This window comes from Cylas formicarius, unplaced genomic scaffold (assembly GCF_029955315.1).
Source record: "Cylas formicarius isolate icCylForm1 unplaced genomic scaffold, icCylForm1.1 PGA_scaffold_10__41_contigs__length_53128322, whole genome shotgun sequence".
Taxonomy (NCBI): Eukaryota; Metazoa; Arthropoda; class Insecta; order Coleoptera; family Brentidae; genus Cylas; species Cylas formicarius.
In genome coordinates this window covers 26148701-26163448 of record NW_026844214.1, presented here as the reverse complement: position 1 = coordinate 26163448, position 14748 = coordinate 26148701, and the positions used below count along the sequence as shown (strand labels likewise).

The 14748-nt window shown below is 34.5% G+C and overlaps 1 protein-coding gene across 5 annotated transcripts in view; it reads left to right on the top strand.

The window, feature by feature from the left end:
* Nucleotides 1-12289, top strand: part of LOC132707988 (uncharacterized) — a 511366-nt gene extending 499077 nt beyond the window's left edge. For 4 of the 5 annotated variants that reach the window (XM_060680043.1, XM_060680046.1, XM_060680045.1 and 1 more), the window contains 3 exons: nt 385-481; nt 1724-1996; nt 11180-12289. In XM_060680043.1, coding sequence (XP_060536026.1) covers nt 385-481; nt 1724-1996; nt 11180-11370 — 561 coding nt within the window. In that variant the 3' untranslated portion in view covers nt 11371-12289. The remainder of the gene's footprint in view (nt 1-384; nt 482-1723; nt 1997-11179) is intronic. The other variant, XM_060680044.1, reaches the window with a different exon arrangement.
* Nucleotides 12290-14748: the final 2459 nt, after the last annotated feature.

Sequence of the window (14748 nt, the reverse complement as noted above, 5' to 3'; positions counted from 1 at the left end):
CTAACAAATCACTTCTGAGCACCGAATGGAACACAAACAACTAAATAAAGTCAAATAAAAAAAATTCATGTATTCGGAAAAAACAACTCTTGAATCTGAATTATAGATTTTGAATTTTTTATAACACAATTTTGTTTTAAAAATAAGCGAGAAAATAAAAATTGTGTATTCTTTTCTTATCCTTACAACCCAAACATTTTTTAACAAAATTCGTTGGGTTCGTTAATATTATATTTAATACTTTGTTCAAAACGTTTCAAGGATTGAATGTTTTGAATTTCTGAATATCTTAATTCGTTTTTATAAACGAGCGATAACCCCATTTCTACTTTTTCGATTGTAAAATTTGGTTTATGGTTTATTTGTTTTTTTTTTTAATTTCAGGAGGATTCCATTCACTCACCAACAGTACTGCTGCTCAATCTCATTTCGAAAATCGTCACATATCCGGATAATTGGAACAAGGTTCACCAGTTGTTGCGTAAGTAAGACTTCCACAACTACCACGTTTTAATTACTGTCAATTTAGTTAATCGTGATACCCCAAAAATTAGTCAAGGTAAACATCTGACCGATCTAATTGAGTTGCAATCGATTTAAATAACGATTATCTTAATTATTTTATGAGTTTGACCCTATACAGTTTTGGGATTAAGGTTTTAAAATCGATTATAAATTTTAACCTAGAAAGTTTTAATGCTGCTATTGCGGTTCACTACTGAAATCCAAAATTATGGCGATACGTCAGTTGCCTTTGAATGTTGAACTGACGCTATATCTAAATACCACTAAATACTAAATAAACTAAAACTACATAACTATTCGCCTTCATTCTGGGTGTCTTAAATTCTGTATTTTCTGATAATAGATGTATATATTTTGTATATTGGAAATGTTTAGGGAGTACTTTTAATACGTAGAACACTTTTGGGATTCAATGTTCTCGAAAACAGTCTCTCCTAGTTTCAATCGTGTATAACAAAGCAGTAGCTGCAAAATTTTTCGTATCTTGATTAATTCTAAAAGCCATTTAGAAAAACAAAAATATACTTTTTTCTGGCTATGAGACAAGTGAAAAAATAAAAGATGAACGACTTTCTCTTCAATTTGAAATGATTTCGTCGGCTTTCTTGAGGCCTCTTCCTTAAAGAAATTAATCAATAAATTAATTGGCTTTTTATTATATGATGTTTATCTTTACAAAAAAATAAGTGTCCAGCATTTAGTGAAAAACTAAATATTAATTAATATAGATTTGCTCTTTGAAAATTTTAATTTAATTGAAAACAAAATTTCATTTCCTATGAGTATTCCACCCTCATCAGCATTTCCCATGAGAGTTTGTAGTAGATTTAAGGCGCAAAGAATAGTAAAATAGAATATTAAAAGCAATGACGTTTTACTTCGCAATTACAGAAAACGAGAAAAATAAAAATTATTAAGTGTACATAAAGGTACAAACTTAAATCATATTTTTGGTCCAAGCCTAATTAATTAAGATTTTAGTAAGTAGTAAGTAGTAGTAATAATTTGTTAGTTTCTGCTTTATTTTTATTTTTTGTGTTATAATTTTATTTTAATTTAATTTTTTTTTTCTTGGCTGCCATTGTTGCTATATTATTATTGTTATACGTCACTCTGCGAAGGATGCTTTAAAATAAATAGTAAATAATTTAACCGCCCAATAATAATTAGTTCATTGGGATAAATGCAACTTTTTTAGGAAACATAGACGAAGGTCTGTCGAATTCTCAGAACATTTTGACAAAACAAAACTCGATTCAACATCTTAAGCGAAAGGACGGCACCGGAAGCGGGGACGAAGATGGCGTCTTAACCAAATCCGGAATTGGCAAGAATTTTATCGAGACATGGCCGCGGTTCGAGGAGTCCAGCGAGAACTCGAGTTCGGTCGATAAAGATCCCGTCTCAAACGCTGAAATGAAATCCAGCGAGAAGACGTACCAAAAAAATTTCGCATATCACAAAGTTAAAGGTAAAAACTGTTAATATATACACAGTAAAAAAAAATACACGAAAGTCTACGCCAGTGCATACTTGGCACCAAGGATTCCGGATAATATTTAGCAGAACAATTTAACACGAAATTGTGTTAAAACACACACTGTACTATAACTTTTGTAATAATTAAGGAATACACCGAATCGTGTTAATGTAGTTATTGACCCTGTCCCTTTTTATTTGTTAGTTTTGAAAAAATCCTTAAAGTGAAAGTTTGGTTTTTCAAAACAAAACAAAAAAATATATTTTCACATATGCAAGGTATTTTATTACTTTGCGATTTAAATTTGACTACTAAACATTTCTTTGCGTAGCATAGCCTAAGCTAAAAATAATTTAACTTACGGAAATATATCTCTTCAAAATGTAACTAACCACAGGTATTTCTAAATTTTTTTTGAACCATTTAAGCTTATTTTTAAGATTTTTTTTAATCCGTGAGATAGGATGGCGAAGGGATAATGTTTACTTATACCCAAATGAGGCATTTAAGTATGTGAATTAAAACGTTTTTTCATAAACTTTATTTTAAATATATACGTAATACAAAAAAATACAACAGTACATACCTAAACAACTAAAACAATTTGTGGTCAAAAACTGTTGCATTAATTAATTTGATTTTATATAACAAGGAAGATCAACTAATGTTAGAGATTGGTCTTCATATAGAAGTTAAAAACATATTATTAGCCCCTCATATTGAACGAGCTCAAGCACAAAGAATATCTTCAATAAAAGATCCAAGACTTCGGCGTTTGCAAAATTTTACTATTAACTAGAATAATATAGTTATCAATTGCAGTCTTATTTGGGCCAACACAAATAGCTTGATGCTACGAGAATCTATAAATCTGTTTTTTTAATTTCTATAATTTCTGAAAGTCTGCTTTTCTGCTACTCCCTGGATAATTCTTCGGTAAGCTAATACAACCGAAGCAACTTCCGATAAAGGGACGTTCCTCAGTAAGAAAGATTCTTTCAGTTTGGGTTACTCACAGTCAAGACAAGGCCGGTATAAGCCTTGTAAAATTTTTCACTTCGAATTTAAATTAATCTATTTTAAATCTTGCATTCTAAAATACTAGTATTGCTAAGTATGTAAAAATATGTAAACCGATAATTTTATTTATTTATATTTTTTAATTTATAAAGATACCTTTTCGCATTAACATACATATGAAACATATTCAATTTTCTAACTGTTTTTAAATACGTCAAGTAAGTTTTTTTAATTAATTAACATTAACATTAACTTAACTTAACTTAAAATTAACATTCCTCTGAAACTCCCAAATAATTTCTTAGTCAAAATATCAGGCTAAGTAGCGTCCTCACAGAGCATGCACAATAATAAAAAAGATACCACGATCTATAGCTTCCGGAAAATGAGCCGCAGGACGCTGCTCTACAAAGTATTTTTTTATGCTACAAATATTCTTACAGGCCTGGTTAACATATTGATTTTATCTGGTAATAGTTCTTTTTTGTTTACTGAATATTTTTTTATAAAACACTTATAATGACTAAATAGTTTGAAATGTGAAATGTAATCAGGTGTGTCCAGAAACGTTGGAAACTTATTTAACGCAGATGTATCGTTTACAATTGGCCTTTTATTTTCTTGTGACGCTCCACGAGCAGATAACTCGCGCAACTGAAAAAGATAGCGTGGAAGAAAAAAAAATTAAGTTAAATAGAAATGTGTTGCACCATGTATTTATTTGAATTGGTCATTAGTGTATCGCAAAATAAAAAAAAGCTATTCATTGTGTGGATGAGTACTTTTAACCAACCCGCGATCACGATTGTTTACATTGGCACAATAAGTCACTTATAGTGCATACGAGTTGCAGCGTTGATCCGAGTTATGTGAAATACTTTGATTGGTTAGTTTATGAAAATATTAATAATAATTCAAAAAATATAAAAAAAGTAAATGCCATTTTGCTAAATTCAGTCTAATAAAGAAAAAACAAAGTTGTTATATCTTGCTCGTACTAGCCGTGGCGGCCGATCTAGGATCCGGTTGTATAGCACGGCGGTGATCGATTGGCTGGTGGCAGTGAAAAGCTGCTGCCAAATTGAGCGAGTCACTCCAGCGGTGAACTGGAAATAGTTGACGAATTCGTTGTTGTACATAGAATACGCAGGACAAAAGGTGGGAAAAGAAAAAGCAAAAGAAGAAAAAAAAAGGTAAAACCACTGTAGGTGTTGATCGGGGTTTATGTGCAAGTGTGAGACATATCAACAAATTGGCATAGTGCCAGCAAGACAACTAACCAAAACTAGAACCTCATATGGGTGTGTGAGATATATCCGATCCCCAAAATGCCGTAGACAACCAACCAGAAAACAAATCCAAAAACTTCCAAAGGCACGATGAAGATATCGGCACAAAAGTCTAGTCGAAGAATCTTCGGCATATATCAACTCAGTGTTCTGGTATTTCCTACAAAATCACGCCAAAAAATTCAATTATACCGCGCAACCTATTCGAACAGTACGGAAACTAAAAATCGTCTCCCGGAATGGAGTTTTCTCACACACACAATCGACCACCACGAACAGAGATGATCAAGATATCCTTGTGCAACACCCATACTCATTAAGCATCTCACTCCCCCGTATTCACGATCACAGGTGGCGGGAAACTCAAAGCGTAATGCCAAATTGATCGGCAAATCAATGTATCCATCCAGAGCAAAGCGTAACACTAAACAGGAAATAAAGACGAGAACCGTTCTATTGAGGAAGATTACCCAAACACTGAACAGGAATTAATTTTACCGAAACGAATTATCATTCTTCGCGAGAAAGTTTGGGGACTATTTCACAATCTGATAACAGCGCCAGTAACGACTCGTGTGACATTTGTAGACTTCACGTATGAGTGCAAAAATGAGAATGGAACAAATTTTACTCTAAAATACGGATGTAATCAAGGTAATCGTTCTAAATATTGGTAAGGAAAGCACAGTAAATGCCAAACTGACAAAGAACGTTCTAGCCTAAGAATTGTGAAAAATTGATTTAGTGTCTCTTCGAGGTACAAATTTCAGCGTTAGGATACGAACAGAAGAGGAACTTAAAAATATAATGAATCTTTCACCAACTAACAACACTGAGCGGAAAATTCTAGGATTCCACCTGCGTCAGCCGTTGGCTTCTTCAGAAACTGGAGAGACATGGACAATGTTTCGGAGTACTGCTTTCCTTACTGGTTAAGAAAAGACCTGAGCCGCGGTTAAGATTGGTTGTTTACAGATTTCTATGTATTCTTGGATTTTGTGCATAAGTTTTCTGTAAACGGAATGACCGAATGTTAGGTGTGATGTTCCTTTGATAAGAATATCTAAGAATTCCTAAGAAATTTGGGAGTGATTCTTGATCAGGATGCTAAATAACAAAAGTTTTATCAAAGATATTTTTCCTCCATTCTCTCCAATTTTTCTTTATCCCATATGCATAAATGTAATGAAGGACAATAGTGACAAATGTGGGGTTTTTTTCGGACTCATCCTCTTTGGAAGGTTGTAGTAAATTGTATTTTGTAAAGTGTATTAATATCTTCAATGTGGAAATTATTAGAGGGAAGAAAGGATGTAAGGTATTTTAATTCTGGGTTTAGTGACTCGGGTTGAGATAGTTGATAACCGATGATTTTTGAGCCAGAATCAGAATATCTAAGAATGGGAGATCATTATTAGTGTATAATTCAATGGTGAAACGTATGGTAGGGTGTATGTAGTTTTAATGGCTAGATAAATCTCGTAGGGATTCTTGACCATGAGGCAAAATAACAAAAGTATCATCATAATTTTGGTTTTAGATAGAAAGTCTATGACTTTCTTCTCAAAGACGTCCATAAATATATTTGCAATGACTGGTGGCAGTGGAGAACCCATAACTGTTCCTGATATTTGTTCATAGATTTGACCGTTACAAGAAAAATATATTCCAGACAAATATTTTTGAATTTAGATGAGCAGGTTTAATTCCAGAGACTTTGGTAAAGAGGGATTCCACATCGAAGCTAACCAGAACATTAAATGAAGTGAACGGGATTAAGTACAGAACTATCACTTTGGCTGTAAATGGTTTTAATATAGAATATGTTGGAGAACCAATGGTATTAGTAGGTCGAAGGTCCTCGTTCGTGAATCTTAGCAAATCCATAGAAACGGAGGAATTTTAGATTCGTGGGGGGGGGGACAACTTTTTTCACGGATTCTAATAGAAAATAAGCTTTAACACCAGATTTAAGTTTGCATGCCATCACAAAATATATTTCACGACAACCTTCTAAAGAAAATAAGTTCCAAAGCAAACTTACACTTGCCACTGTAGTCCTTCCTTATATTGAAAACATTACTGACCAAAAGTCAAAAGTTATTAAGAAATATAAAGTTTAATAATCTCTCCACACCTTCGATCCGTCAAAGACAAAATTCCGTTTGAGGTACCAGGAGTTTACAGCATTACATCCATATGCCGCAAAGAAAACATTGCAGAAAGAGGACTACAAATATCAACTAGACAAATACAACATAAAAAATCCTTAAGACTACGACAAATAAACTCACCAGTAGTTGTCTAACAAAATCATGAAGCCGGACATTAAATCTTATTTAATAAAACTAAAATGCGCGCATAATCAATTATTCTACCAAAACCTCTAAACAATCAAACAATCTTAACCGCGATGGAGGTCTTTCACCAATATGGAAATCAGCAATTCGAGACTATGTTCACGCTCCTCTAGCACCGTTCTCTTAAAGAGTATATAAGCAGATACAGAAAGCAAGTTTCTTGGAAAATTAACAAGCGCTTGTGGAGAGGACACCAAGCGCAGAGCGTGAGATTAATATGTACACTGACTTTTTTGTTATGTTGTATAGACCATAACGTGTTATCCAATTTTCTTAAAATATCCCATCATATCTTCTTATAAAGTTCTTCATAAATGTGGTTCTGCTTTACTTTGAAAAAGAATTCATCGTACTCGTACATAAATTGTTTGAAATCAATAATACTCTTCTGTCTCTACGTCTTCAAATTGCTTCCATCTTGTCCCCATTCGAATTCGATACTCTTTCAAATATGACTCGTGACAAATTTGAAAATCTACGTTTATCTTCTACCCAAACTTGTATTCGAAAATTGGAATAACTTACGGCAGCACAAGTCAAACCATCAAACTCTTCTCAACTAACAAACACTGCGGTAAATGAACCACCACTTGCAAACCGCTTTCGCATTATTTCGGTACGAGTGCTTTTATGTTTCGTCATCCTCTTATTTCTTTCTCTTTTGTCTTTCGTCGTATACGATCCTGTCCACGATTCTTCAGAAGTAGTCGGATCTTCTTTTATGTGTTCCATGGTCAATTTTTTCCCCATAAACCTTTCCAGATTTGTTCCATCTTTTACATACAATCGATACGCAGTAATTACAGATATTTGTTTCGTCCCTGTTCCTCTTGTATAGAAAATCTCTAAAGCATCCGTGTCCGGATAGCCATATCGCGGTTCTTTCAGTTACTAGAAGGTCAATTGGGGATAAACCAGCGATCACTTGGACGCGAGGCTGTTCGGTATGCCCTGATTATTCTAATTCTTTGCAGACTGTTAAGTTTCTTCAAGAGCATTTTGTTCTTTATTGCCCTTTGTCATACGGAAGCTGCGTTTAGGATCTGCGACTGAGCCACTTTGGTCAGAACCCTACGTTTAGCAGCACTGGGCCCTCCGAAGTTAGGCATCCGCCTCGATAGAGCCGTGATGGTTTTTTCCACTTTTTATTATATTATTATTTAATAGAGTGAGCTACGTTAACCTGAGTACTTAGTATGTTGAATACGACCTAGTCGAGTTTCTTTCTTCTGGCCAGAATAACGACTTCGGTCTTCTTCAGTGCGAGACTTATTTGATTGCCTTTCATCTAGTTTGAAGCAGCGATGAGAGCTGTGTTAACCTTGTTCATCAGTATGTCCTCGTGTTTGTCAGTCACGACAATTAGGATATCATTGGTGAAAACCGGTGAGAGTTATTGCATAGGGAAGTTCAATGTATAGCAGGTCGTCATACAGTACGTTCCATAGAGTGGGCCAAGAACAGAGCCTTGAGGCACGCCACTGGTTACTGGAAGTGCCTCAGTTCTGCCCACTGCTTGCACAATCCTGTCAGAGAGGCAAGATGCAATCAGCCCTGTAATACCCTCGTTTATTCGTCTTTTCCTCAGTTTATCAAGAATGATTTGCCATGAACACAATTAAAAGCGGTTTTGGCATCCAGGGTTACGACAGCACAGAGACTTCTATGGGGAATGCTATATTCTGTGGATTTAGGTACTATCTGAAGAACGGTGCTGATAGCATCGACAGTTTGTCTTTTTTATCAGAATTCAAATTACCTGGGCGAGAATCCTCCGGGGCTATCGATTTCTTGCTTAAGCCTTGACAATATTAGTTGTTCGTATAGTTTGCCTTAAGCGTGAAGGAGGCCGATGGGTCGGTATGATGTCGGGGTTTATTTGCAGCAGCCGAGTTTGCTTTGATTTTCGAGGAAATTGCCCACTTGTCATCAGACTATTGTAGACTCTAGCTCGTAGTCGGGGTTAGCTGCCGCTAGGTGTTTCATCACTTCGGAAGAGTCCAGGCCCAGCAGCCTTGCGCGCCTTTAGTTTTGAAGTTGCTGTTTCTAGTTCTTTTATACTAAAGATCTTAAAAGGTGTCTCGCTAACAGCTTCGAATTTGACGTGTCTGTGTACTGGGAAAAGGTGGTCTACTATGGTTTTCGTGGTAGTCATCAGCTGTACGTTCATTCTTCAAATGACGATTTTGTAGCCATCACTCCAGATGTCCCGGTTCAGGCTGTCAGTCGCCTCACTTCATTTGTTTTTTTTGTCGTTTTGATAGCGTGTCGCGAGTCTTCTTAGGTATCTTGTATTCGTTAAGCCATGTATTGGTCAAGATCCGGTCATCCCCCCTGGCGTCTCTCATGAGCCCTTGCGTAAGCTGTTCTTGCGCAACTTGCTCTTTGTTTCGACCACCAGTAAACGGGATTCCTGTTTGAGTGTGTCGCCAGGAAGTTGCTCAGAGATTTTGTAATGGTAATGCGTTCTTAAGTTCTGACATTTCATGTTTTTTGCCATTTCCCTGCTAGCTGCTTAGGTGTATTGGGTGCGTCGACAGTAACGAAAATTAACCCAAACTAATAAAATAATAAAATTACGTTTATGCAGTCATTATGAAATGTTGCCCATTTTTGTTATATTCACAAATTCTAATTAACATAGAATTACATCAGTTTTATCCCTCATATTTGTGTAAGTTAGCTTCTATAACATACAATGATTTTTGTATGATTTTGACCAGCCGAGCCAAGTTCATAATCGTTTGTCATATCCTATAAATTTATATATTTTTGGTGCAGATTTTTCATTGAAGTGTAAAATACTTACTCAATAATTTCTTCCTATTACCGTTTCTATGCATCATGCCTTTTAATGCGCTTTTTATCTCTTGTAAACTTATTTCTCCTGTCCGTATGTTTTCATCTAAATCCGCTTCTTCTAGTTACCCACTAAACCGTATTCGACACCATTGTTGAATCGAATTAATAGTCTTAGTTTCCTTTCTCTCGCTATTAAGGTTTTTTATAGCTTTCTATGCTTGTGATACTCTTGTTCCATACAGGTATTTTTTAATCTCTTGACAATTATTTTCCCACGTTTCGTTCTTCTTTTTCATGACCGCCTTTTTAACATCCAAACTCAACATTCGGAGTTTCAAAAATACCCCTTGTCACCAGAGAGAAGTACAGGAAGAAAAGAAACTGTAATAAATGAGGATGAAAAGACTGCCATCAGTAGAATAATGCAATCGTTTTACTTACAAAAAGAATAACCTACCTTGGACAAAATAATATCCGACATGAAAAAGGATGAAGAAAATGTTGAAAACTTTAAACGACATGAAGTTTCGTTACGAAAAAACGGAAAATCACTTTTAGTAGAGAAAGACGAATGCTTGTGATGACGATATTTGGAGAGTGGTAAGACAGTTTCAAATAAGATGTGAAGGATTGGTAAAACAAAGCACAATAAAACTATAAAAGGAAAAAGGTAAAAGATTAATCTTATTCCTCCTGGGATTGTTATATTCATGGATAATGGCAGCTGCCACTAACGAAAGTTCGAAAAAATATTCGCTAGATATGGTGAAGAAGGAGCTGTCGGAAAGAGAGAAAATTTAAATAAACCTCTTAGGAGAAAATTTGTTGGACAACGAAATCGCTTCAAAATGTAATACAACGCACTTCGGGTATATAGCAAGGCATAACACCACTTTTAAGACGAAGGACGTAGAAACCTTCTTCAAGAGGGATTGTGAAAAATGAAGTGCGTTAAATATGTGATTAAAACGGGAGAAAAAATGTGCGGGCTACTCCGAACATGACAAGTAAAATAAATGTCGCAACACTGAAAAATTATACTTTTTTCCTTACATGTACGTGTAATGAGTTCGAAGCCCTAACTACCAGGCCAGTGGCGAAAAATTTACGTAATCTCCAGTAGTGCGAAGGGGCACAGTATAAATTCCTTGTTAATTATTAAGTTAATTGAGGTGTAAAAAGCATCGAGTGACGATATTTCCAAAGTGAAGAAATTTGTTGCGTCTTCTACAGGTCGTAGCTATTTATAGGAAGGCAAACCGTTAAACTGTAAGTCATTACAGATTTATTTACAAGTACCCCAGTTTCATCAACTCATGTGTGAGATTTTCTTTTTGCTTAAAAATAGTGAGAAAGTTTATATTTGAAGACTCTCAAAACCTGTGAATTGTACTCTGAGCCCAGAGATGGACGTCATAAAGATTGCTAGTTTCGTAAATTAGTTTAATTGTAACCTGACTTTCAACATTACAGCAAAACGCTAGAGTGGATGAACGTGTGTGCCTGTTTGTCGGTTCTGTAATTTTTGATCAATGTTGTTTTGGATTTTCCAACAATGTGTTTTTGAATAACTATATAAAATAATTTTTATAATTTATTGGACCTGCGACTCGCATTAATAAACGAAATAAACGAAAAATTTAAAAAAATAGATTAAAGCGCATAATTATGACCTAGCGAAAAGAAGCTTTGAATCGTTGCAGTTTCAGGTAACCCAACACGCCTGAAGAAAAACACAACAGCATACATCGCGGTTTCGGCAGTGTCTTCGAGACTCCTTAACTCTCAGTCGGAAGAAGATTTTGCTTTGGAAACTGAACTGCAGCGGCTGAAGCCCTGGCGAAACAAAAACGATAAAGAAAAAATATCCAAACATGATGTTAGTATCGCGTAAAATCCAGTATCTGGTACCATATGTAGATATCGAAAGTATATTTTGTAATATCGAACGTTGTAACTTTGAAATTAGTATTTTTGTATCAACTAGACTGTAGATATACAAATAATATGTAAAAAAATTACTCATTCGATATCGTGTTTTTTTTGTGTTTTTTATTGGTGGAAGGTCTTATTTTATTTTCCTTTATCGTCGGCAATGTTTTTTTTTGGTGAAAGGTGTTATTGTGTATTCCTTCATTGTTATAAATATGTTTTGTTGGTGACAAGCCTAACTGCGTTTTCCTTTATTGCAGTCAACTTAATATGCAACTAAATTAACAAATTTCAAATAACAAAGGAATTGGGTTTCTTGGTTTGGAATTATTAGCGTCATTCATTAACGCTTGCGTTTAAATCTAAACATGATTTCTCCCATTACAATTATTTTATAAGAGCAATGATAAAATTGAAATCGTACATCCAGAGTTGGTGTTATCACAGCCGGTCCAACCATAACTAACTAACCAAAATTCGAATTTGTCATAATGAAAACAAAATATAATATTATAATAAAAAAAACAGATAATAATAACAAAACACAAAAATAGCACACCATTTATTGAAATAAAGGAGTGTAATTCGATTTAAACCTAATACAACAAACAACCAAAATGACAAAAGCCATATTACAAACTCTCCAGCTCCCTAAATCATACATACATATCATATTTACAATTTATTAATACCCAATGAAAGTGAACATAAAATGAATGAAAATTCATTAAAGTCTTCACTATTTTAAGGATTGAATGGATTTTACAATATCAAAGGGAGAATATTATTCCTGCCAATAGATTTGTTTATCTCACTAGGAACCCCGGCCACAGTGTTAAAGAGCGAGTCCAAAAGTTTGTAATTTTGAGCTCCTTAGTCAAATTAAGAGACACAAAAGTATTTGCTAGGTAGTTATCAAAAATTGCTACAAAAACTAAGCATTCTTATATAAATTAATAACAACAATAAATTGCGTTTTCCTAAGTTATATTAATTTATTTAATAACAATAATCGATATTTAGAGTTTTAGTTAGGACTTGTTAATGCATTAATGTCCTAATTTAACAATAAATAAGTGGAAATGTTATCTTTTCCTTCATTTTAACCCGCTTTAAAATTAAATCTTCCTGATTTGAAATTTTGGTTTCGCCTTTTAATATTGATGAAGGATTTTTCATTTCTCTGAGTCCCTGAGAAATGAACTGGGCCTAACTTATGATGATGATAGTAATAGTATGATTTTATTATAAACACATTCGAAAAATATGTTACACAAAGAGAAGTTGAACTTAAACTTCCTCACTTAACCTACAATTGTCGTATATTTAACATAAGAGGATATTACTCAGTAACAGTTAACAATTTACAAACTAAAAGGCAACGCAATACAAAAGGAGGGAAACAAAAGGAAAAAAAGCAATCAAACATATACCTACAACAATTTCTTTACATAAAACAAGTATATAAAAGTGGCATCTACTTTCAATTGCAAAGCCCTTTACGGACAGCCTAAGACTAAATTGATTAGAGAGTTTTCTACAATAGAACGACAATTTAAAACTGCTGAAATAAGTAGAATGGCTAGAACTACTATTATTGGAGATTCTGTGTTCACGATAAGGCTTATGGCTAATTCAGCTATTTTTTGCGAGACTCAATGAAACGGTATTCTGGTTCTCTCGCTTTCACTATAGGGATTGCTGAGTTCTTACAGTTAACTTAGCGCCCACATTTGTTTCATGCTTGTTGACCAGCAATATTGGTAATTCCGTGTTATTTGAGTAAGGAAGAGTTCAGTATTCTGCAAAGATATGGTTTTATGAGAACATTTTTTTGTTGCTTTAGAAAATGTCGAAAATCACGTGATACCGTTTTTAGTTAATTTGTATACATCACATAAGAACCTCTAGGGAAAGGAGAAGATTGGAAAACAATACATAAGGGATTACAGAAAACTGAACAAAACAAATAAAAAATATGTAGACTTAACAATGAGGCAAGTCATTTGATTGGTGAAATAGGGAAATTTCTGCAAACTCTATGATGAAGGCAGGTTAGTCAAGAAAAAAATTTCCTTGACAGTCATTTTTGTCCTGGACCTATTAGATGCAATTTGCATCATTTTGGATTTAACATCCTGCGCGTAGTCTATATATTTTTTTATATTTCTCGATTCCAAATTATCCATGATGGTTTTTGAATATTCGGAAGTGTTTCATCCCTCTTAGGAATTCCATAAATGTTTTTTTTAATCACTTCTTCCATATTATCACTTTTTTCTCCATGGAAATTTGGGTTTTCAATTGAAGTTTGAGGCTGCAATTTTATAATTTCAGCTTCTCGTTTTTTTTTTTCAGATCACTATTATTGTGCCACGAGCATTCTCCGTCAAGGTCATTCTCGGATAATAGTTTTCCATCTGAATTTTTTTTGAGTTATTGGTTTTCACAGCACCTCTTCCATTTTTTGACAGCACGACAGTTATAAAAGCACAAAGACAACTTTCACATTCAACCTTCTTTAAAACCATACAAGATTTACAAAAATTGAACAGGTTATTTTTGACAAGTTCGTCGCGCGCCATGGTCTCAAACTATATATATAAACCCGATAAACCATATATACGTTTTTTTACTGATATGGACCCGATTAGCAGGATAATTCGGTCATACACAGAAGGTACACAGCTTTTTGTTGAAGCAGGTCATACGTGTAACGCCAATAGCTAACCCAGTGGACACTATACAATTTCTACGTATTCTGTCTCCTTTGCATTAAGAACACTGAACGAATCGGAACAAAATTACTCAACAACCGAGAAAGAGCTCCTCGCGATAGTTTGGGCGACAAAATATTTTCGGCCATATTTATATGGGCGAAAATTCAAAATCGTTACAGACCACAAACCACTCCAGTGGCTTATGTCACTAAAGGAACCGAATTCACGGTTAGTCCGCTGGAGATTAAAACAGGAAGAATACGATTACGAAGTGGTGTATAAAAGAGGCAAAAACAATACCAATGCGGATGCACTATCCCGTATTGAAATACACACCAAGGAATTATTTAAGTACAAGTAACAAGTAACGATAAGATGTCCAAAAAACCCGATCGAGATAACGAATCAATCGTAGGCAATATTGACGAAGCACCCTGTATAGAAGACGTAAGAGAAAGCGAAAATAATGACCCGACCAATCAAAATCCACTTAACATAGACAACTCACAGGATGACAACACCAGACATACCAGCCACGAAAAGCCAATTCTAGGCATACCAATTTCAGAAAAACCACTCAATATGTTCGATCATCAAATAGTTATTGATTTTCTCCACCA